A 22,650-nucleotide genomic window follows, 5' to 3' on the forward strand; every position below is an offset into this window, starting at 1 on the left:
ACTATGTTTATAAAGAAATTAATGAATCCAGCTGAATCAGTCATCTGTGTGTGCTTCTGGAAATTGATTTTTATGCAACAAATTCTGATAAAGATTTCAAACTCACAGTCTGTAGAGATTCTCAGTTGTCGCAAAGCCATGGTTGTCCCAAAGATGCTGTTTTAGGAGGCAACTGGACTTTCTTGTGTTTTTCTTTTGAAGATGTTTGGCTTCTCATCCAAGAAGCTTCTTCAGCTCTGACAATTTGGGATGAACACCCTTTGAATGGCGTGGGAATACGAATGGATTTCCAGAGAAATGAATTGCAAGCTACAGGAACCATTTGCGATACTCAGGTGACCCTGAGGACACATAAACCCTCAAGTGCTTCAAGGACCATCTAAAACAGTAGTTCTCAACCTGGGAGTCGGGACTCCTTTGGGGGTGGAATGACCATTTCACAGGGGTTGCCTAAGACCATAGGAAAAGACAAATTTCCCATGGTGTTAGGAATTAAGGCTTCTATTTTGGCGCCTTGGAACCTATTTTTACAATCCGACCAATCAGGCGTTTACAGTGGGAGTGTCCCTCTGACCTTCCTTCCTATCAGCTTAAAGCTCTGTTGGGAGAATTGGCGCTAGACTTATGGTTGGGGATCACCACAACATGAGGAACTGTATTAAGGGGTTGCGGCGTTAGAAAGGCTGAGAACCACTGCAAGAGGATGCAGATTACCACCTGTCTGCCAGGAACATAAATCTTTCCATTCTCCACTGTCCTCTCAGAGCTGAAGAAGCTTCTTGGATGAGAAGTTAAACATCATCGTAAGAAAAAATAAAACAAAGTCCAGTTGCCTCCTGAAAAAAAATAGCATCTTTGGGATATCAAACTCATACAGTGATACCTCGTCTTACAAACACCTCATCATACAAACTTTTCAAGATACAAACCCGGGGTTTAAGATTGTTTTGCCTCTTCTTACAAACTATTTTCACCTTACAAACCCACCGCTACTGCTGGGATGCCCCGCCTCCGGACTTCCATTGCCAGCGAAGCACCTGTTTTTGCGCCGCTGGGATTCCCCTCAGGCTCCCCTCCATGGGAAACCCCACCTCTGGACATCCGTGTTTTTGTGATGCTGCAGGGGAATCCCAGCAGTGCAAAAACAGGCCCTTCGCTGGCAACGGAAGTCCGGAGGTGGGGTTTCCCAGCGAGGGGAGCCTCAGTGAAATCTCAGCATCGCAAAAACATAGAGGTCCAGAAGTGGGGTTTTGAGGACTTCAGTGTTTTCGCAATGCTGCGATTTCACCGATGCTCCCTTCGCTGGGAAACCCCACCTCCGGATTGCCGTTGCCAGCGAAGCGCCCATTTTTGCAATGCTGGGATTCCCCTGCAGCATCACAAAAACACAGAGGTCCGGAGGTGGGGTTTCCCATGGAGGGGAGCCTCAGGGGAATCCCAGCAGTGCAAAAACGGGCACTTCAGCTGGCAAAAGGGGTGAATTTTGGGCTTGCACGCATTAATCGCTTTTCCATTGATTCCTATGGGAAACATTGTTTCGTCTTACAAACTTTTCACCTTAAGAACCTCGTCCCGGAACCAATTAAGTTTGTAAGACAAGGCAGCACTGTACTTGCAAATAACATGTTTGGTGGATAGAATAAACCATGAGGCATAAACTGTCTTTGTAAGTGATAAATTACAAAGGATCAGGCCACTTGAGATGATTTGAGAAAAGCAAAGAATGCCACTGTTTTCTGTTGGCTGAACCATACAAATTATTGTTTGGTACAGCAGAGAGTTCAAAGAGCCGGAGTGGCGCAGTGATTAAGAGTGCAGCACTGCAGGCTACTTCTAGTTCAGCAGTTCAAATCTCACCACTGGCTCAAGGTTGACTCAGCCTTCCAGCCTTCCGAAGCGGGTAACATGAGGACCCAGATTGTTGGGGGCAATAGGCTGACTCTGTAAACCCCTTAGAGAGGGCTGTATGAAGCGGTATATAAGTCTAAATGCTATTGCTATTGCTAACGGATTGGCTGAAGGGCTGGTTGACAACCTAGAGGGTTTTTCAGCTAGATGAGATGATCTTTTATTGTCTAAAAAAGTTTCCTCCTCTTTCCCTTCTGACTTTTCAGAAGTTACTGTTGCCGGTGACAAAGTGGCCTCTGCAGCCGTCACAGTAGCCACCGCTGCTGTCGCTGCGGTCAAGACCATTGTCGGGATCCAGTCACAACTTTTCAGCCGTTTGGCCACCCGCCGGACCTTCCTGCCCAGCCACCGCCGCGACCTCCTGGAGCTGGAGCAGATGGTGGAAAACGCAGCCGCTGTGCGCCTCCGTGCGGTGGTGGAAACCAGCATCGACTCTTTGCGCGCCATGATGTGTTCGTGCCTCTTCCAGTCCCCGGCGGTTCTTGCTGGGCTGATCGACGAACTCTACATCATGGAGCGAGCCTTCTGGGTGCAGCCGGGCCGCTCCGAGTGGTGGGAAAAAGTGGTGCTGCCTCATTGGGATGACCAACTTTGGCAAGAAAACTTCAGGATGAGTCGGCAGACTTTCACGGAGCTGTGTGACAGGTTGAGGCCGGTTCTGGAGCGTCAGACAACCAACATGCGGGCTCCCATTACCGTTGAGAAACAGTTGGCCATAGCCATATGGAAGCTGGCCACCCCGGATAGCTACCGCTCGGTAGCAGAGTGTTTTGGCGTCGGGCGCTCCACCGTCTCCAGGATAGTCATGGAAGTTTGCCAAGCTCTTTATGACGTCTATCACCATGTGGTCCTTCTGACCAGGCCGCGCGAGGTGATAAAAGGCTTTTCGGACAAAGGTTTCCCACATTGCATTGGGGCGATCGACGCAACTCACATCCCTATCATTGCTCCGGCCCACCGAGCCATGGAATACATCAACAGCCGAGGGTATTACTCGATGGTCCTGCAGGCCCTGGTGGACCATGAAGGCAAATTCATCGACGTGTATGCTGGGCGATCTGGGAAAGTCCACGATGCCAGGATCTTTCGCAGCTCTCCTATCTTCCGGGCCATGAATCAAGGCACTTTCGGTCCTACCACTACCATGGACATTGAGGGAGAGCAAGTAAAGCCGGTAATCTTAGGAGACCTTGCTTACCCTCTTCTGCCATGGCTAATGACGCCTTACAGCGGACAGTTGGACTCCCGAAAACAGCTCTTCAACGCCACGCTTGGCCACTGCCGGACGGTGGTGGACTATGCCTTTGAGCGGCTCAGGGGCCGCTGGAGGTGCCTCCTCTCCCGCCTCGATGTGCGAGAACGCTACGCCCCGCGGGTCATTGTCGCCTGCTGCATTTTGCACAACATCTGCGAGAGCAAAGGGGAACCTCTTCAGGAAGGGTGGGAAGAGGTGGTGAGGTCCGTCTCAAGATCTTACCAGCAGCCAGAAAGACAGCTGATGTACATGTCCAACCCGCATGCCCGGGAGACCAGGGATCTTTTTAGCACATACCTGGAAAGGAGAGAACAGGAAAAGTAGCATGGAATTCATGCTTACCTATCTTCCTCTGCGCCGCCACCATCACCACCACCACTCGCCCGCTTGGAACAGAAGTGGGGAAAGGATAGCAGGCTCTTCTCTGCCCCTTTTCTGAACACAAATAGTCCTCGGCTTACAGCCACTCATTTAGCAATCAAGTGGGAAATAAATTCTGGCACCACTTGTGGCTGTTAAGCCAAGGAGCAGCTGCAAGTTGTTATTACTGGGGTTAGAATGCAGCTGACTACTTCGGATAGTAGGTAGCCAGTTTAGCTGCCCCGAGTGCGGCATACAAATGTAATAAATTATTATTATTATTATTATTAATTATTATTATTATTATCTTGCTCCTGTCCTGGGCCCAAAGCAGGCGACTGAGGCTGTCCTCTGCCTCTAGGTTTCCTACGAGTGGTGCTTCCGCTAGAAAGCAGCAACCTAAATGCTGCACCTTTCTTATTATCTAAGGCTGCTGCCTTTACAGGCATCAGCTAGCCAGGTTAGCATTAATGTGCCCTAAGAGTTTATTCTTCTTTTTTTAAATAGAATTTTTTTTCTCCACAATTTCCATGTACACATCTATGCATATACCATAAGACATATCAAAACACAGATAATTATACATTTTTATCCAATCATGAATCAATATCCTATTCTTGCACCTATTTTATTCTACTATTTATCAGTCTGTTTTTCCTCTTGTCTTTACACTCCCCCTCCCTCTCTCTTCCGACACCCATCATTCAATGCCTGTGGAGGGGTGGAAACAGCTTTCCCTGCTCTCTGGAGGCCAGAAACAGCCTGTTTCCCAACTTCTGGTGGGCCTAGTAGGCTCGTGATTCTCCCCAGGCTCCAAAAGCTTCCCTGGAGCTGGGGGAGGGTACAAACATAGAAACATAGAAACATAGAAGACAGACGGCAGAAAAAGACCCCATGGTCCATCTAGTCTGCCCTTTTACTATTTCCTGTATTTTATCTTAGGATGGATATATGTTTATCCCAGGCATGTTTAAATTCGGTTACTGTGGATTTACCAACCACATCTGCTGGAAGTTTGTTCCAAGGATCTACTACTCTTTCAGTAAAATAATACTTTCTCATGTTGCCTTTGATCTTTCCCCCAACTAACTTCAGATTGTGTCCCCTTGTTCTTGTGTTCACTTTCCTGTTAAAAACACTTCCTTCCTGAACCCTATTTAACCCTTTAACATATTTAAATGTTTCGATCATGTCCCCCCTTTTCCTTCTGTCTTCCAGACTATACAGATTGAGTTCATTAAGTCTTTCCTGATACGTTTTATACTTCAGACCTTCCACCATTCTTGTAGCCCGTGTTTGGACCCGTTCAATTTTGTCAATATCTTTTTGTAGGTGAGGTCTCCAGAACTGAACACAGTTCAAAAGCCCCTCCACTCCCCCATAAATTCTCTGGAAGCCAAAAATGCACTCCCAGAGCTTCGGTGTGAGCCCAAAATCAGCTGGCTGGCACACACATGCATGTTGGAGCTGAGCTAGGGCAATGGCTCGTGTGCCAGCAGATACTGCTCTGTGTGCCGCCTATGGCACCTTTGCCATGGGTTCCCCATCATTGTTCTAGGACATTTGCTATGAAGCTGGGGCTGGTTGGAATGGGAAACTTTTAAGCAATATTTAAGAGAGCTGAAAGGCTTCTATATTCATGTTTGTTGTAAATCTCATAGGCAGATTTTTCAAACCTCTTCAGATCCAGGATCTGCAATAATGTCTGGAAATTTAGGTAGTTTTAATCCAACATATTTGGAGGGTGTTAGAAGAGCTGCTTTACGACCATTATTTTGTTCTCAAATACACAATTTTAAGAGTAAGAGATGATACTGGTCTATTTCAGCAGTTCTCAACCTGTGGGTCGTGACCCCTTGGGGTTGGATGACCTTTTCACAGGGGTCGCCGAAGACCATCAGAAAACACATATTTCCGATACTCTTAGGAACGGAGAAACCGTTCCTCTATCCATCTCCAGGTGGGACCACTCACATACAAATAGACTACTGATAGATATGTAAAATACTGTAGCCTAGAGGTTAATTCTCTGCCTTACAAGGCAAAGGCTGCAAGTTCAAGTCTCAGTGAGGGTATGGCTAACTGATGAGGCCAGAACAAGGCTGAAATAGATCTAGTCTCCCTTAATTTTCAAAGTCAGCAAAAACGTGACTTATATATACACATACATACATATATGCATGCATGCATACATACATACCATGGGAACCTCTGAGCATGCACAGACGTCAAATTTTTAGCACTGCTCATCTGTTGCCATCTTGTTTTCAGGGGGTTTTTTGCAATATTTTTAAAAAATTGGCACTGTGCATACACGTGGCCATGCAGCACAGGAGAAAGCAAACTGGCAGCAAGATACATTAGAATCCACCCCTGAGTTTACTAATAATTTTATTATTTTATGTTAGGGGGTCACCACAACATGAGGAACTGTATTAAAGGGTCATGCCATTATGAAGGTTGAGAATCACTGGTCCATTTTAATGAAGCACCAAATTCATCGAAATGGAATTAGTAATGTGTCTATGTGGCTGGTTTGGTTGTGTGGATTTCTAGTTACGGTTTATGGAATAATTATAAAAAATGTTGGGCTTGATATGTCACTTTAACTTAGATCATCCACACTATTAATTAAAGTATTGCATGAACTAGCCCAGAATTCTGACATGTCTTAACTTTCCCCCCCTTGTTTGATTTGCCTAATCAAGGTCATTTGAAATGAGAGAATTTCCTGTACTTTCTACAAATTCTAAATAAAACTGATTATTGAATGTTAGTGTCTTTTATTTTTTTATCATAATTGTAAAAATATGTACCGCAACAAGTAGTAGCTGAGCTGATCTTAGTCTAGTCATGGTTGCTAAGCAGGGCTGGGTTTGGTGGTGCGTGAAAGAGCAGGAGGAAATCACAAAACCATTGTTCCGAATTGGAAAGTTTTTTTTAAAAAAAATCTTTGGGAACAAACCAATGGAAAACTCTTTCAATGGACCTTTGAATGGCTCTGCCTGTAAATTAAACTCACTAGCTATCTGTTGGGATAGCTTCTCAACATTTCATGTCCTGGTCTATACTGGGATACAGTGGAGCCAATAAGTATTGAACAAGGACAGTTGAGACCTTGTGGAATAGCTATTGGGTAGATAGGAGGTTGCTGTGTATGACTAGTTGAAGACGGCTGTTGAGTAAAATGAAAAATGGCAAGAAAAAACCCCCAGAATCCATAGAAAGTGAGCATTCGCAGCTCATAAGATGTGATGAAACCAAAAGGGGGATAAGTATGGAGGAGAATTATTAGAGATGCGTATGAACCTAAAACCAGGCTCTTTCAGGAGATGGCCTCCTTTAGTTTCGCCACGAGCCAACACCCCGGTGTCTTGGAAGTTAAGCTCATGACCCTGCTCCTCCATATTTGTCCAAATCTGGGACCATTGTTCCGTGCGTGGGCACAAACACAAACTAGCGGTCCGACGCCAGGAACAGCGTTTAGATAATAAACCCTTAAATCTTCATGCGCTTACTTGATCCATAGTCCCAGACTTTTGGCCACTATGGATGGTTGTTGTTCTTTAATGTAATTTGATGTGGTGTGGAGATGATGCAATTGCCTATTACTTGCCAACCTTTTGTTTTCATTCTTGGTGAATGTTCTGTTTATTATCTCAGTGGGAATATTTTGTTTCAACAGCAGAAGCCAGACAGAAAACACAATTCCCCCAAGCGGTGATGTCCTACAGGATTTCATTCCCATTGGTTCTAGCATCAACAGTGGTGTTCAGGGACCCTCATTTCACAATCCTCCCTAAGCAGTGAAGGGCTACCAATTTTTTTACTACCATACTGTGGGCGTGGCTTATGCAGGACGCCCTGCCTTTTCTTTCAACATCTTTCAATGTAAATTAGGTGCTCTGGGGTGGAGCTTCATTTTTGATACCTCACTCTGTTCCCCCCTATCCGGGCAGCAGTCCACCCCTGTCCCTAAGTCACCCTTTTTTGCAAGTGTATGCTTAACTTGCATGGACACGCCTAGCTGAGGATGAAGGAGAATGCCTTGCTTTACTAAAGTAGCATTTATATACCGCTTCACAGTGCTTTACAGCCCTCTCTAAGCGGTTTACAGAGTCCGCATATATTGCCCCCAACAATCTGGGTCCTCATTTTACCCACCTTGGAAGGATGGAAGGCTGAGTCAACCTTGAGCCTGGTGAGATTCGATCTGCCATGCTGCTGGCAGCTGGTGATCAGCAGAAGTAGCCTGCAGTTCTGGCTAAGCATGTTGTGGGAAGCTTATAATCAAACGGCAACTAAAACAAACCATAGCTTAAGCAATTTTATTTATAACACATTTCTATTCTGCTGCAATCTAAATATACGATGCTTTATGTAGCATATAGTTTAAACATCCAAAGAAGAATTTAAAGAAAACCCCAAAATATCATAACTAAAAATAATAAAGTGACCCCAAGCAAAAAACCCCAAACCCCTCCAATGAAAAAATCCTTAAAATTTTAAGATAGCTTCTTAAGCATGAATTTAGATCACCTATGAATATTTTAGTCATCCGCATCCACCATATTGTTTCGGTCATGGTGCAGAACAGAGGACCATCTGGGATCCTACTTTCCATCTCTATGGTGCCACCATTATGTGAAAAAAGGAATGGAGTCTGGAACAACCAATGATCATTCTTTTGGTAAGTCTTGGATATCAGGCAGGTTATGGAGAGCTAGCGCCACCTAGTGTGGAGACACCTGAACTTAATGCAGTAACAATGCATTAAGTTATTCTTAATGTAGTAACATTATTCTTAATGGAGTAATAATGCATTAGTTATACCCTAAGTTTTTCCTGTGTTTTCAGCTATAAAGAGTTCTCAACTTATGACTGTAATGGAGCCTGCGTCAGGGTTCCAGGTAATAGATCAGTAGCAAACATGTCCAGCTTCAGGGTAGACAAACTGGCCATCACACTTGTAAGTTGTGACAGTCATAAAACAGAGCCTCCGTGTGATCAAACCAATTTTATAACTTTTGTGGTGGCGTAAAGTGAATGCTACAGTCATTAACAAACCAATGGTTTGCCATCGGCAGGTTTTTGCTGAAAGCTGCAAGTAAATATCAGTTTTGTGCAAAACAAAAATCATAAAATTGCTCATCTAACCACGACATGCTACAAACCACCATAAATGCATGCTGACTACTGAGGGCTTAACGTGGTCATGTGATCGTGGGGCGGGTGGAATTTTGGAACCAGGTTTTAAGTATCTCCAGGGAGGTCCATCATAAATTTGAATAGTTACTATGCAACCGGTCGTATGTCAAGAACTACCTGAACACTGCTCCAGTACATTATTTCATTTTATTGAATTGTAGACTTGGAGTTTCCAAGTCATCCAATTCACCTCCCTCCCTCACTGCAGACTGTACATTTATAATTGAATGTGCCAAAGAGAGGAGGGGGTCACACTATTTTCCAGGGCATCAGAGGGCCAGACGAGGAACAACGGTTGGAAGCTGACCAAGGAGAGATTCAACCTGGAAATAAGGAAGAACTTCTTGATGGTCAGAGCGATCAACCTGGCCCTCTTCTTCCTCAGGCACTCCTGCTGCTTGGGGATTCATCGGCTGCGCACCATGCGCTCTGTCGATGTTTCTGTCCAGCGGCTGCGTGGAGGAGCACACCAGGTCTGAGCATAATGAAAGAGAGAGAATGAGAGAGAGGGGGGGAAGGAAAGGAGGAAGAGGGAAAGAGAAATAGGGAGAGAGAGAGAGAAAGAAGAGAGGAAGGGAGAGAAAGAAAGAGAAAGAGGGAGGGAGAAAGAGAGAAAAGGAAGGAAGAGAAAGAAAGAGGGAGGGAGAGAGAGAGAATGGGAGAGAGAAAGAGAGAAAAGATAGAAAGGAAGGGAGAGAAAGAGAGCGAGAGAGAGAGAAAGAAAGAGGGAGGGAAAGAAAAAAGGGAGAGGGGGAGAGAGAAAGAGAGAGAAAAAAGATAGAAAGGAAGGAAGAAAGGGAGAGAAAGAGGGAGGGAGGGAGAGAGAAATGGAGAGAGGAAAAGAGAAAGAGAGTGAGAGGGGAAGGGAGGGAAGGAGAGAGAAAGAAAGAAAGGGAGGGAGAGAGAAAGAGAAAGAGAAAGAAAAAAGAGAGAAGGGAGGAAAAGAGAAAGAAGGAGGGAGAGAGAAAGAGAGAGAAAGTGAGGGAGGGAAAGAGACAGAGAGAAAAGGAAAATATTTTTTTTGTGCTCCATATACACCAAAATTTTAATCAAGACACACACACACACACACACACACACACACACCGATCAATGGTGTCCCTTAAAATCTGGTTACCTTATATTATTATTATTATTATTATTATTATTATTATTATTATTATTATTATTATTATTATTATTTTATTTATTAGAGTTGTATGCCGCCCCTCTCCGTAGACATACGTAGTAAGAATACCAATAGAAGAGAATATCTGTAGTTGAACTCAGGTCCTTGATGCTCCCCGTAAGCTTGGTTGTTTGCTTGTGGATGTTTAATTATGAACCAGGATATTGAAATACTGTATCTTCAATATTAATGGGAGGTTTGCTCTGTCAGTGTTGGGGTGTGGGTGTACTTTTTTCCTTGACAGTTTGTTGATTATTTATTTATTTATTTATTTATTTATTATTTAGATTTGTATGCCGCCCCTCTCCGAAGACTCGGGGCGGCTCACAACAGAGTAGAACAAATCATAAATAATTCGACTAAGTTTAAAATATTTAAAGATTTTTAAAAACCCCATATACTAACAGACACACACACAAGCATACCATGTATAAATTAAACATGCCCAGGGGGAGATGTTTTAATTCCCCCATGCCTGACGGCAAAGGTGGGTTTTAAGGAGTTTACGGAAGGCAGGAAGAGTAGGGGCAGATTAGGTTTTTTACGGCTTGATTGGTGTTAGTTCTCAAGTGAATAAACAAACCACGCTTTTTTGGAAATGCCCAAACAACGAGATATAACCTTATGCTAAGCAGTCTTCAGGAAAGCTACAATTCAAGCAAACCGAATTCAAGCAATTTGTAATTCAGTCAGGATTTATGCAGTTTATTGCTCTAACAAATGACCTTATGGCATATCTTTTGTTTGTTTTCAGATTCCGGTTTGTTAAGAAAGCAGAAGATCAGAGATTATAATTTGACTATAATAAATATACCATGGATAAATGATTGGATGCTCCACTTTGTTAAACATTTCTACTTTCAGGAATCAATGGCGGCGGCAGCTTTATTCCTGGAGACAAACCAAGAGGCCTCTTGGTCCCTAGATTTTAAAAATAAGTAGAATTTTACGTTTTCGAATTTTGACTGGCGGCGTCTAGAAGGGTCTTTTCTGCCGCTGCCCCTGCATTGTGGAACATCGTACCATCATCGTACCCAATTTCTTGGTCTTCCGTAAAGAGAGAACTTGACTGTGAAGTCTTGTGGCGGGAGAGGAGCAGGGGCCTATATAACCATGAGGTGAACTCCCCCCCCCACACACACACATACCTGTATTAACAACTACTAATCCTCCATCTTGGAATTGTTCACCTTTGGAAACTTTTATATTATTGCAATTTTAAAACTTTTTAACCTTAAATTGATTTTATTGATTATATTGTAGACTGTCCAGAGCCGCTCTCTGAGGAGGAAGGGTTAAGAAGTATGAAACATAAATACAGTATAACATTTTCCATTTAGCCTGACTTTTTGTTACTGAATACTAAATACATTTGGGGAGCCGGTTGGTTTCCTTTGGTTTCTGGAAATAAAAATGATCAAAAGTACTCTATTAATTAACCAACTGCCTTTGGAAATCCGTGCCATCCCTACTCTACCGGTCTTCTGGAAAGCCATTAAGACTGGCTTTTCTGGCAGGCCTGGGGCTATGAATGACTGAGAGTATGTATGCTAATTTTAAGGGTTATTATTTGTTTCTAGTCTTACTTTTATATTGTAATTTTTATACTTGTTTTAAATTTTGTAAGCCACCCAGAGTACACTGGAGTTAGGCGGCATATAAATCCTGTTAAATAAATAAATAAATCCTTATATTTAATACCATTGGAAATGGTAGTTTAAGCCAGGCGTAGGCAAAGTTGGCTCTTCTATCACTTGTGGACTTCAACTCCCAGAATTCCTGAGCCAATCATGCTAACACAGGAATTCCGGGAGTTGAAGTCCACATGTCATAGAAGAACCAACTTTGCCTACCCCTGGTCTAAGCGAATAGTGTAAAAAAAGTGTATGCCTTTTAATAAAATGTGAGTGTTGGAAGAGGTATTCCCAGACTCCTGATTTTTTTGTACGTTGTCTGGGCATTTAATCTGCAAAATTAACTTTGAATGTATTGTAATTGTTTTTATGCATATTGGAGTATCTCAAGTTTGGGGATTTTCACACACACACCCTTTCAGATTCAACTATCTCCAGCTTTGGAAAATTTGATTCCATTCCTTGTGTTTTTGATAGCATTTGTTTCAGGAAAGCATTCCTGTGAGGTAGAAATAAAAGCCACAGGAGAAAACTGGGCAGTGGACTTCCAAGGAATGTCAGATGGAAGACTGGGATTCCCCTTGACTGAGCTTTGCAAAGAGAGAACTAATATCTTGATAGGGGTGAGGCTTGCAATATCTGTATTACTGTATACTGAGTAGCATGACTGATGCCCAATCAAGCGCCTTAAGACTTTTTTGCCTGCTTTTGCTGGAGAAGGTTGTCCCATTCTTCTTGCTGTCAAGAGTGTCAGAGATCTTTTTTTCCCCGGAGCACAAACCTGACAGCGCCAAGGACCACCTGGTTGAACAGGAGTGTGCTGAGGAAGAGGAATAAAATTAACCTAGAGGCACAGAAACAGGTTGAATAATAAAAAGTGGATTTATTTTATCCCTTATTTTTATTCCTTGGTTGTGAGCCAGTCCCCCTTGAGTCAGGCAGTATACAAATCCAAATAAATCCCACCTTTATGTAAACCCAAGGCAGGAAAAATACCCAATACTCTTTGCCTCATGAGGCAAATTGGGCAGTGATTGAGTTATCACCCAACCAATTTCCATGCATTAAGGCAGGACTAGAAACATCAGATTTCTAGTCTGCCTTAACTAGACCAAACTGGCTGTTAGATTGTTGTTGTAAATAAAATGTTTACATCAATTTATCACATTAAGAATTGAAAATAACAGTTGCCAGTTAAAAGGAGATATATTAGCAGCCTATGTACAAAGCTTATTGAACATTAGTTGGAAATATTAAGTTACTGCTGTTCAGTAGAACCAACTTGCCTAGCTTGATATGGTACTTTTAGAATAGGGCCATTTTGGGTCACATGACCAGACTTAAAATATTGGCAACTTTTTATAAGCTGCCACCAAACTGATAACTTATTTAGTATAACAAATCCAAATTAAATAACTCTCCCCCTATGTGTTCAGGCTACTCGTTTAACATTCCTTATATTGGTTATTTAAACACATTCTTGCACATTTGAATGTTTGTCAATTTGCTTTAGTTCAGTGAAAAGCTCTTCCAAAAAGCTTGGAGGTGGCTCTGAAAAGAGCCTTTGGGTCTCAGTTTTTGTCCCCCGGGGCAGGGTCGTTATCTTGTCTTCACTGAACAGCCACAGGAGCGGTGGTCGGTTTGGCCGCGACTTTGGGCGCCTTAGTAGACTTGCTCACGCTTGTGGTTGGCTTGCTGCTACTAGCGCTATGTAGAATTTCCGTTTTCTTCGGCAGTAAAACCGCATGGATATTTGGCAAGACTCCACCCTGGGCGATCGTAACTCCCCCCAGCAACTTATTTAATTCCTCGTCGTTGCGCACCGCCAACTGCAAGTGTCGTGGGATGATCCGACTCTTCTTGTTGTCCCTCGCGGCATTCCCAGCGAGCTCTAAAATTTCAGCGCTCAAGTACTCCAGCACCGCAGCCAAATAGACGGGGGCGCCGCCTCCAATCCGCTCGGCGTAATTGCCTTTGCGTAGAAGCCGGTGAACTCGACCCACAGGAAACTGCAACCCGGCTCTGGAAGAGCGGGACTTCGCCTTCGCTCGAGCCTTGCCACCAGTTTTGCCTCGGCCAGACATCTTCAAGCCCCTCCGCCTCCCAAGACGAAACAGCGGCAAACAATTGCCGCTGAAGGCCTTTTATACCTTTCTTGACCGCGTTTCTCTTATTGCGATTGGTTGAAACGAGCAGACCAATAGGAAGAGTTCTATTTTAACCAATAAGAGGCTAGTATCGTCAAAAACCAGTATAATACAACGAAATAACGGTTTTTAAAAGGGGAAAAAACTTGATTTTTTTTTTTTGCAGTTTAGTGTCAATTACTGTATATGCGAGAGAAATCATTTATTTTACCACACTAATAAGATTTAGACATATTTTGTAAATGTGTGCTCTTGTTCATGGTACCCTACAATCTACAATCGGCCCATTAAATTAAAACCTTCCTATATATGAAATCATACGAAGTTTTGCATGAGTTGCCAGCCACAGGTAAGTTGGGACGCCATATAAATTTGTTTAATATATATATTATAATAATAGGGAAAGAAAGAACGGCTGAGAAAATTTAGAACTCCAACCCCTTTTTAAACATCGCTATTATAAATCAAACGCTGACAAGCAAGACAGATTGACAGAATGTATTTCTCTTTCTAGTTTGTATAATCATCAAACCCTTATGTCTAGAAAATATGGTTCTTGATACATTCTAAATATTAGAGATATAGTCAAAATTTGACATTTTGGAGATGGATGTCAATACAAATTGAATAAATACACACCCGTAATTTAATATCCAACCCAAATTTTTGCTTTTCAACCTAAACTTTTGTAAGTGACGGATCCTTGGTACTCTCTGAACTTGCTTGTTTTCTTGCAGATATTTTACCTGAAATAGGTATCATCATCAAAGGTAACGAAATGTCTGCAAGAAAATAGCCTGCAAAGTAACGTTTAACTGCGCTTATAAAAGTGCCGATAAAGGAGAATATTTTTAGCTCAGGGTTGAAATGATGGGTGCTTGGTGCTTTCGGAATTTGAGTAATCTGACCAGGAACTGCGGGTCATAAATTAGAATAAATGAGTCTGAAACATGAACTTGAAACATTCCGTTTTATTAAATGCAACGCAATCCACAAGGTTTCTTGAAAGGCTTGTTTTGAGAGTTTGTTCCTTCAAACGAAGTAGGATTACAATCTTAATTTAGAGTTTCTGACCAAAATTTATTAAAGCTAACCATAGTACCATTTGCTGTTACGGTACTTTTCTTCGTATATCTCTCATTGGTCAGTTTTTCTGAATGTAAACCAATTAGAATTTACCATCAGAATCCAAGTTAATATGAACTGGAAAGTCTCATTTGAGGCGAACTCGATTCTTAATGGCACCGTGGGCGCATCCTAAAATCGCTTCACTTGCTTTCTATTCTATTCGTTTTTAAAGTGTTTATTCACAAACCAGTTTCATGATCACAAGTGAAAATATGGATCCACGTTATTTCAACTTAATTAACATCGTGAAATCTAAACTATGCCAATCTAAAATTATAGATGCCTCCCAGAATTCATAGATTTTATCAGAATACTGTACCGATCAATGCGAATAGAAAGAATTGGGCGTGGGAGAAATGACAAATGTGCTTGTGTATCAGTTTTAACCTTCGGTAAATCCTCCGCATTAAGAAACAATAAAACGTCATGGAGAATTTTGTGAACTCGGAAATTTGTTTATTAGGATCAGTCCCAAATGTCACAGATCAGTGTACAGAAATACAAAGCTCCACTCTGATGGCTACATAGCTAAAGCTAGAACAGAGCTAAGGAAGTTCCGTCGAATCCAAATAAATTCATTATCTCTGTCGCACCTGAGAAGATATACCGGTAGTTGCAACGATCTATTTATAAGCCATTTTTTTTCCTTCCAATGGGTGGCTAGGAATTGTTATTAAGCTAATTCTGTACAGTATTTCAATTTAATTCGATTTTATAAATTATATTTAATTCCCTTCAAAACCCCAATAACCTAAGACAAAAATCACAAGGTGATTTTGCTTGCTTCCAGTTTTGGACAGGCAGAAACTGAACGGTTAAAAAAAAGAAAGAAAGAAAAAAGATCGGACGAACAGTAAACCAGGACGCATGGTCAAATCATCTTAGAAAATCCCTCTGTTTTGACGCAAGAATACAAACTACGTCTTGGAATAGGACGTTTGAGGAGAAAACCCGTCCGTACTAACTTCAGTCAGGAGAACCTTTACAGTTTTTACACTTTAAAGTCGGCCAGGACAAAAAACTTTGAAAAAAAGAGATTTGACTTTTAAGTAAACATACATGCGATTGTACTAAAGTATTGCTTATTAACTGTTGGTCAAAACACCAATCTGGGAAAAACGCACAATTCTGTGTTGCTGTTTAATGTTGAGAGGAATGAAATTGGATTTAATGCACAATTTCACAGGCTGGAGAAAATAAACAATTTTTTCAGAATAAAACGTTAAGTTAATTGCAATTTTTCCTGGAATAGTATGTGCATCTTCTTCAGACATAAGAGTTACTGTTCCCCCCCACACACACGTTTTTGTTTTTTGTCTTTAAACATACAGTATCATTTTTACACAGATTTATACCCATTGTTATTCATATATCTATTTACAATACTTTATATGTTTCCATTATCCCGTTTCTTGCTCCACATTGTCTCACAGTCTTTCTTTTTATCCAGTTGTACCTAGACATAGGAGTTATTTTATGCCTAAGGCTGGACTAGAACTCAGTCTCATTGATTAGACCAAACCGACTCACTTCCTCATGCATAGGAGCTTTTGTAAAAGGTAATCAGCTTCTTATTACCTTTAGATTTTCTCTCATGTTTAGGTACAGTAGTTTTCAGTGAATTAAGAAAAGTAATGGCATAAATTTATTTAACAGTGCAACTTGCATGAGATGCTTCATTTGTTCAAATATACAGTATGTCTTTCCACAGCAATCATTAAGAGTCTTGTCCTCTTTTCCTTTGTCGACTGTAATTTATCAAACTCGGACAACAAAAGTCACTGGAATTATTCAGTTCCATGTGAATTATGTCTTCTGGTCCTTCTGTTTTTCACCAGTTATAATCTTCTGAAGAAAAAGGGGTGACATTATTAAAAATGTCTGACCTGACTGAAAACTGTATGTTTTCCAAGGAGACATTAAAAAAATAACATAATGTCCATCCTATAGCTGACTGAATATTTTATAGCCATTTATGATTCCTCCATTGTAGTCTATAATTTCTCAACATTCCTCATGGTGTTTAAATAAATGATACTTAATATGTTTTGTGATATTTTTTCCTTCATTGGTTCCTAGGAGAGAACAACAGATAGGGCTTTAATAGATGTATTTGTAGAATAAAGTACACCAGGCTAGAAACCTGTTTTAGTCATGAAAGCCAGTGGGTGACTTTTGGCCAGTCATTTTCTCTCCGTCCAAATCACCTCACAGCATTGTTGTGGGGAAAATAGGAGGCAAAAAGTGTATTGTATATGCTTGGGTTATTTATAAACACAATAAAGGTGATATAGAAATATAATAGAATGAGCATTATCCTACCTCTTCATGCTATATGAAAAGGTTTATTCTGTTTTACTGCAAATCTAACTGTATTTTATTTGCTGTAGTTTTGAGGAATGGAACTTTGTTCTGTCTAGGCCTATAATCCCAACTGTCATTTGATTCTGGAAACTGAAATCCTTTTTAAAATATTCTTTTCAAGATGAAGGCAAAATAGAAGTCAATGCTGAGAGCAAAATAGTAATTTTGATAGAAAATGTAGCAAATTTTAATCTTGTACTTTCTCCAAAGAATTTAAACTAGCTAAAAATCTTGTGAGGTAATTAGTTGAAAGGTTAATGGGCTAATAACTTCAGGGAAAATTGGGGAACTGCTTGTTAAAACCTTGGCTTTTAATTGAATATACTTTCTGATTCCAGATTTGCTCCATGTTCAATCAGCTGGGTATCTACTCTGAGGATACATGGTATTGCCTTGCATCTAAAACTCCTTTTTAAAAGTGTTATTGCTGGTGAATATATAAAACTTTTGGATTTCAGGTCAGGAATCACCTCAAGGGTTCAATCTAAAAAACTCTTGCTATCTGAATCATCATGTACTTTCTACATTTTATCTTCATTTTTTTCTTTTTATTGATATTATTGTAATCCCTTGCATTGTTGTAAGATACCAAGTGTTATTAAGAGTTTTAACGTGCAGGATTAATAATCAATAATTATGATTAGCAAATTAGGCTTTGCCCAAAGTTGGGAAAGCTGATTATTCAGATAGCAAGAGTTTTCTAGATTGAACCTTTGAGATGATTCCTGGCTTGAAATCCAAAAGTTTTATATATTCACCAACAAGAAAATCACCTTGAGGGAAGCCTGCTTGAGTTATTTGAGAACTATGTTCTCTCAATGGCAGCAACTATCTTAGCAGCTGAGCAACTATCTCACCAAGTGACATTTACCTCATCAGCTGCCTTCAAAGAGGGATGAAGATTTGCTAATGTTATTCCCATTTCATTATGAAACCAACGATCTAGATGGGTTCTGAAACCCACATTTTTCTTTTATGAGAAAAAGTGTATTAAGTACTTACTTGAAAGCTTTTTAAAAGCAATTTAGTGGAATATTAGTACAGGTTGTTTTTCTAATATTCCTCTAAATTGCTTTCAAAAGCTTTCAAGTAATTACTTAATACACCTTTTCCCATAAAAGAAAAAGAGCACTGGGATGGGCTAGCTTGAGGGAGAGGAAAGGTGGACACTGTTGTAGGATTGCAGTTTCTATGTAAGATGGAGATCGTGCAACCTTAGTTTCAAACCTGCCTGAAATGTATTTTGATTACAATTTAGGTTCCCTTGTGAGAGGAAAAAAATAGTTGCCCTCCTCTACTACCTTATTTAGTAGAAAAAGAGGCCATTTGGTATATTTCATACATTTATTTTAGCCTATTTTGGTGCAAAATTCTGCCTTATCTATGCCAACTGCATTCTGTCTACAGTCTTGCAAATTCTGCAGCCTTTAAGTTTCTTTGAGTAGCCTTTTATTTAGTTATTCTTATATACATAATTTCAATTATAATTATAATAATTAAATATAATTATAATCCTGTACCAAAAAAGAATATCAATAGAGATTAAGTTACATAGTTTAAAATGAATGGAGTGAAAGGAAATGAGAAAAATAATTTGTATAACCCAGATAATGAAATTAGACCAAGAAGGCAGCATTAGATACATAATATATACCTAAACTAAAGACATAATACGTATGAATTTAAGAAATAAGAATTATAATAATAAAGGGGATAAAATTAGAGAAGCTTTTCAGTCTGTCATGTAATAGAAATAGAATTATTCCTTCAGGGAAGCATTTAGAAGGTGTGAGAGGAAATAGAAAAGAAGGAGAGAAAGGGAGAGAGTAGAAGAAGAGGTAGAGAAGGAGGAAGGAAAGAGGGGGAGTTGGTAGTAAAAAAAGGGGCGAGAAGATATAAGAAAATAAATAGTAGAGGTGGAGAGTAAGAGGGGAGGGGGGAGATTGAGACAGTCTAAATAATAAACATGTAATTTTTATTATATAAATATAAATTAGGTTATTGTATTTATGAGACAATGTGTGCTTAATGATTTCTATTGAAGGTATATGTGGTGTTGTATGTGACTTTAATGTGGGGGGAATTTTTTTAAAAAAAAATTATTAAAAAATTATAATCCTGTACCAAAAATATTATTACATATAGGCAATGTCCAGTGTATTCTCCTGGTTTGATTACATTATTCTGCTACTCATTATTTGTGAATCTTTTGTTGTTATGTCTTTTCATTATGCTATATTAAAAGTGGAATACTCAATTTCTTGCAAGTGTTTTGTATTAGCAGAATTACATAGAAGTAATAATAAATGTAATGCCCCAACACTTTTTACTTTTCTTTCTTTTCTATCTTAAAGCAGCTTTACATTGTCATCAATGTAACAAGGGTCATCATGCACCCTGCCCCTTTGTAAAATTACATGGTGATTCTACACTGCAACTTTTATTGTGACAAATAATATAACAGGAAATCGAATATGTGGGTTTTTGCAGACAGATAATATTTCTACCACTGACATGAACCATGCTCCCATCATTCTCACAATATTATAAAATGATAGAACTCATGCCAAATGTTAATAACTGGGTCACACACCCATACCCACACACTTACAAGTATGAATTTTCTTCAAAAACTGCTCCATTTGTGGTTATTCAAAGATCAAGTGTTTTCATTCAGAAATATTGTGAGATGTGTTTGTAAAGAATGCAATCTCCAAACCATACTGACAATCATACTTGTCACATCTACCTTAAATGAAGGTCAGGTACTCAGTTGCTTCTCCCCTTTACTTAGCTGGCTTATTTCCAAAAAATGTGTATTTTTATGATAGACAAATAGATGGGAAACCAAACATGATTTTTCCTTCATTTTTTGGTAGAAATTAATCCACCATACAATACGGCGGGACCCAGGGGAAGAGCCTTCTCTGTGGCGGCCCCGGCCCTCTGGAACCAACTCCCCCCAGAGATTAGAACTGCCCCCACCCTCCTTGCCTTTCGTAAACAACTTAAAACCCACCTCTGCCGCCAGGCATGGGGGAATTGAGATCCTCTTTCCCCCTAGGCCTTTACAATTCTATGCATGGTATGTATGTATGTATGCATGTTTGGTTTTTATATTAATTGATTTTTAATCATCAATACCAAATTACTATTGTACACTGTTTTATTGTTGCTGTTAGCCGCCCCGAGTCTCTGGAGAGGGGCGGCATACAAATCCAATAAATAAATGAAGGAAGGAAGGAAGGAAGGAAGGAAGGAAGGAAGGAAGGAAGGAAGGAAGGAAGGAAGGAATAAATAAATGAATGCCCTGAATGGTTCACACATCCACAGACTCTTCTTGAAAAATATGCTTGTTTTGGCAAAAGAGACAGATTCTCCTCAGAGACTGTTCTTTGGAATAACTAAAAATAAAACCCCAGATACCACAGGATCATATTTCCTCCTGACTAATTATACCTCCCTCAAGTATATGTAAGTTTGATAGTGTAAAATTGGCTATATTAAAATAATGTTTTTCCCAAAGCAGGCCTTTTTACTAGCCTCTTCCCTATATTTACATTTAAAAGAAAAAATCTTGTTCCTTCTTTTACTTAAAATATATTTTAAGGATATAAAATTATATGAAAACAGGGCATATCAAACAAATGAAGCTTCAATTTAAAGCTTTGCACACAAACGCATACTTGGACAGTTTTCCTTCTGAATCGGAGTATATTAGAGAACTAGCTTTTTTTACAGTAGATTTTTATTTGATTAAGAGGGAATTTTTCTCTCAACAGATATCAGCATATACACCTCATTATTATTAAGTGATTATTCCTTTAAAAGTCAACAGAGAGAGGAACAACTGAAATAGCAACAATCTTTTTTGACCTATTTTCCATTGTTATGTAGGTCTACATAAGTCTCCTTGTAGCTAGCTTTTTTTTAAAAAAAGTGGTAAATTTATTAGAAATTAACATTAAAAACATGTAAATTAAAAGAAATGAATAAAGAAAAATACAAAGTGCAGAAAATAAAATAAATCAAAATATTAAAAATAAGCATATATTTAAGGTAGATGTAAAAAAACCAAAACATTAGATCAAAAAGAAAGAAAAATATATATAATAAAGATAAATAAAGAAGTGACTTCCTCCTTCATCACAAGTATAAACAATTTTAACCACTTATCATCTTTCTTTTAAAATACAGCAAGTGCTCTCTCCTTCTTATATGTTATCTATAAACAAGTTTTTTCAAGTCTCATCTTACAGTCCTGATCAGCCAATGTTTAATAAGGGTTACCAGAGTGTTGTGGTTCCGTCTGAGGCCCCTCAGGGAACGGCTGATCTTCTGTCGGTTTCCAGCTCAGAGGGAGAGGCTGAGGAACAGGAGGTGCAGGCAGACGAGGAGGAGGAATCCCAGGCTGAAGAAGAGGGAGGACAGTCAGAGTCCCACCAGGGGGAGCTCTCCCCAGCAAGCAGCCTGGATTCCTTAGAGGAAAATGCACAAGCCATAATTGATCTGCGACAGAGAAGAGCTACTCAGAGAAGGGAGCAATTGGCTAAGTACTTTCAGCATTAAAGAGGCAACAGCTGGGTTTGGGTGTGGTGCTCTTTGGAAAGGCTAAAAGGCAGACCCACCCTTCCTGGCTTGTGGAGTTTTATCTTTGAGAGTCTTGGGACCTGGCTGTGAACTTTGGCGTCTTGGAATCCTGGTTTGTGCCTTTGACTATTGAAACCTTGGGGGTGTGTGCCAGCAAGAAGCTTGCTGTATTGTCTGGACATCAGAACTCTGCTGTAACGTATTATAGCCTGTCTGTTGGGAAGAACAGGTTTTCCTCTGTGTTTATTTTTTCCAGCTATAAAATACTTTTGGCTTTTACCAGAGTGTCTGGCTGTTTTTTCCAGTTGGTGTTGAGGTCTGGGGGAACCCAGACAGAACACCAGAGATAATACTATATTTATTTTAATGATCAAATAAACAAACTTCTTTTTAACAATCTCAATCGTTAGTCATGTGAAACAATGTCCCAGAACTCAATTTTTTTTAATTTTTATTTTGTTCCTTTTCATAAAAGTTTTCAAAACTTTAATAAGACTTTTGTAAATTCAATATAGAAAAGTTATTAAGGCAACTCTTTTAGTTTATCATTAGTTTATCATATATTTAAGAGAATTTTAAAAGCATTTTCCCACAGGAAGAATTCTTATAATTAATTCCAAAATGTTATTTCTAAACATTCTGATCCTTTAGTCGATTTATAACTTTCCTAAATCAAAATTCCAATAACCCTTTTTTATTTATTCGAAAATACTTAATTCTTAGACTGGTATTTAAAACTAGTTGCTTTAAGGATTGAAGGTTTCTAATAGCAATAGCATTTAGACTTATATAGTGTTTTATAGCCCTCACTAAATGGTTTACAGAACCAGCATATTGCTCCCAACAACACAATAAACAAACAATTTCCAAAAGTCATTAGAAACGAAC

General features: G+C 39.9%; 2 protein-coding genes across 2 annotated transcripts in view; one reads left to right on the plus strand and one right to left on the minus strand.

The window, feature by feature from the left end:
- The window catches only part of LOC139160237 (uncharacterized), a 9,324-nt gene extending 3,070 nt beyond the window's left edge, over nucleotides 1-6,254 (plus strand). The window contains exon 3 of the mRNA XM_070737910.1: nucleotides 2,115-6,254. Within this exon, the coding sequence (XP_070594011.1) occupies nucleotides 2,115-3,487 (1,373 nt within the window). The 3' untranslated portion in view covers nucleotides 3,488-6,254. The remainder of the gene's footprint in view (nucleotides 1-2,114) is intronic.
- A 6,048-nt stretch (nucleotides 6,255-12,302) lies between these two features.
- LOC139160282 (histone H2A-like) lies at nucleotides 12,303-13,635 on the minus strand. Its single transcript, XM_070737986.1, has one exon. It carries the CDS (start codon nucleotides 13,615-13,617, stop codon nucleotides 13,144-13,146), a length of 474 nt encoding a protein of 157 aa, XP_070594087.1. The 5' UTR covers nucleotides 13,618-13,635; the 3' UTR covers nucleotides 12,303-13,143.
- Between the last annotated feature and the right edge of the window lie 9,015 nt (nucleotides 13,636-22,650).

The sequence above is a fragment of the Erythrolamprus reginae genome, chromosome 2 (genome assembly GCF_031021105.1).
Source record: "Erythrolamprus reginae isolate rEryReg1 chromosome 2, rEryReg1.hap1, whole genome shotgun sequence".
NCBI classification, from domain to species: Eukaryota; Metazoa; Chordata; class Lepidosauria; order Squamata; family Dipsadidae; genus Erythrolamprus; species Erythrolamprus reginae.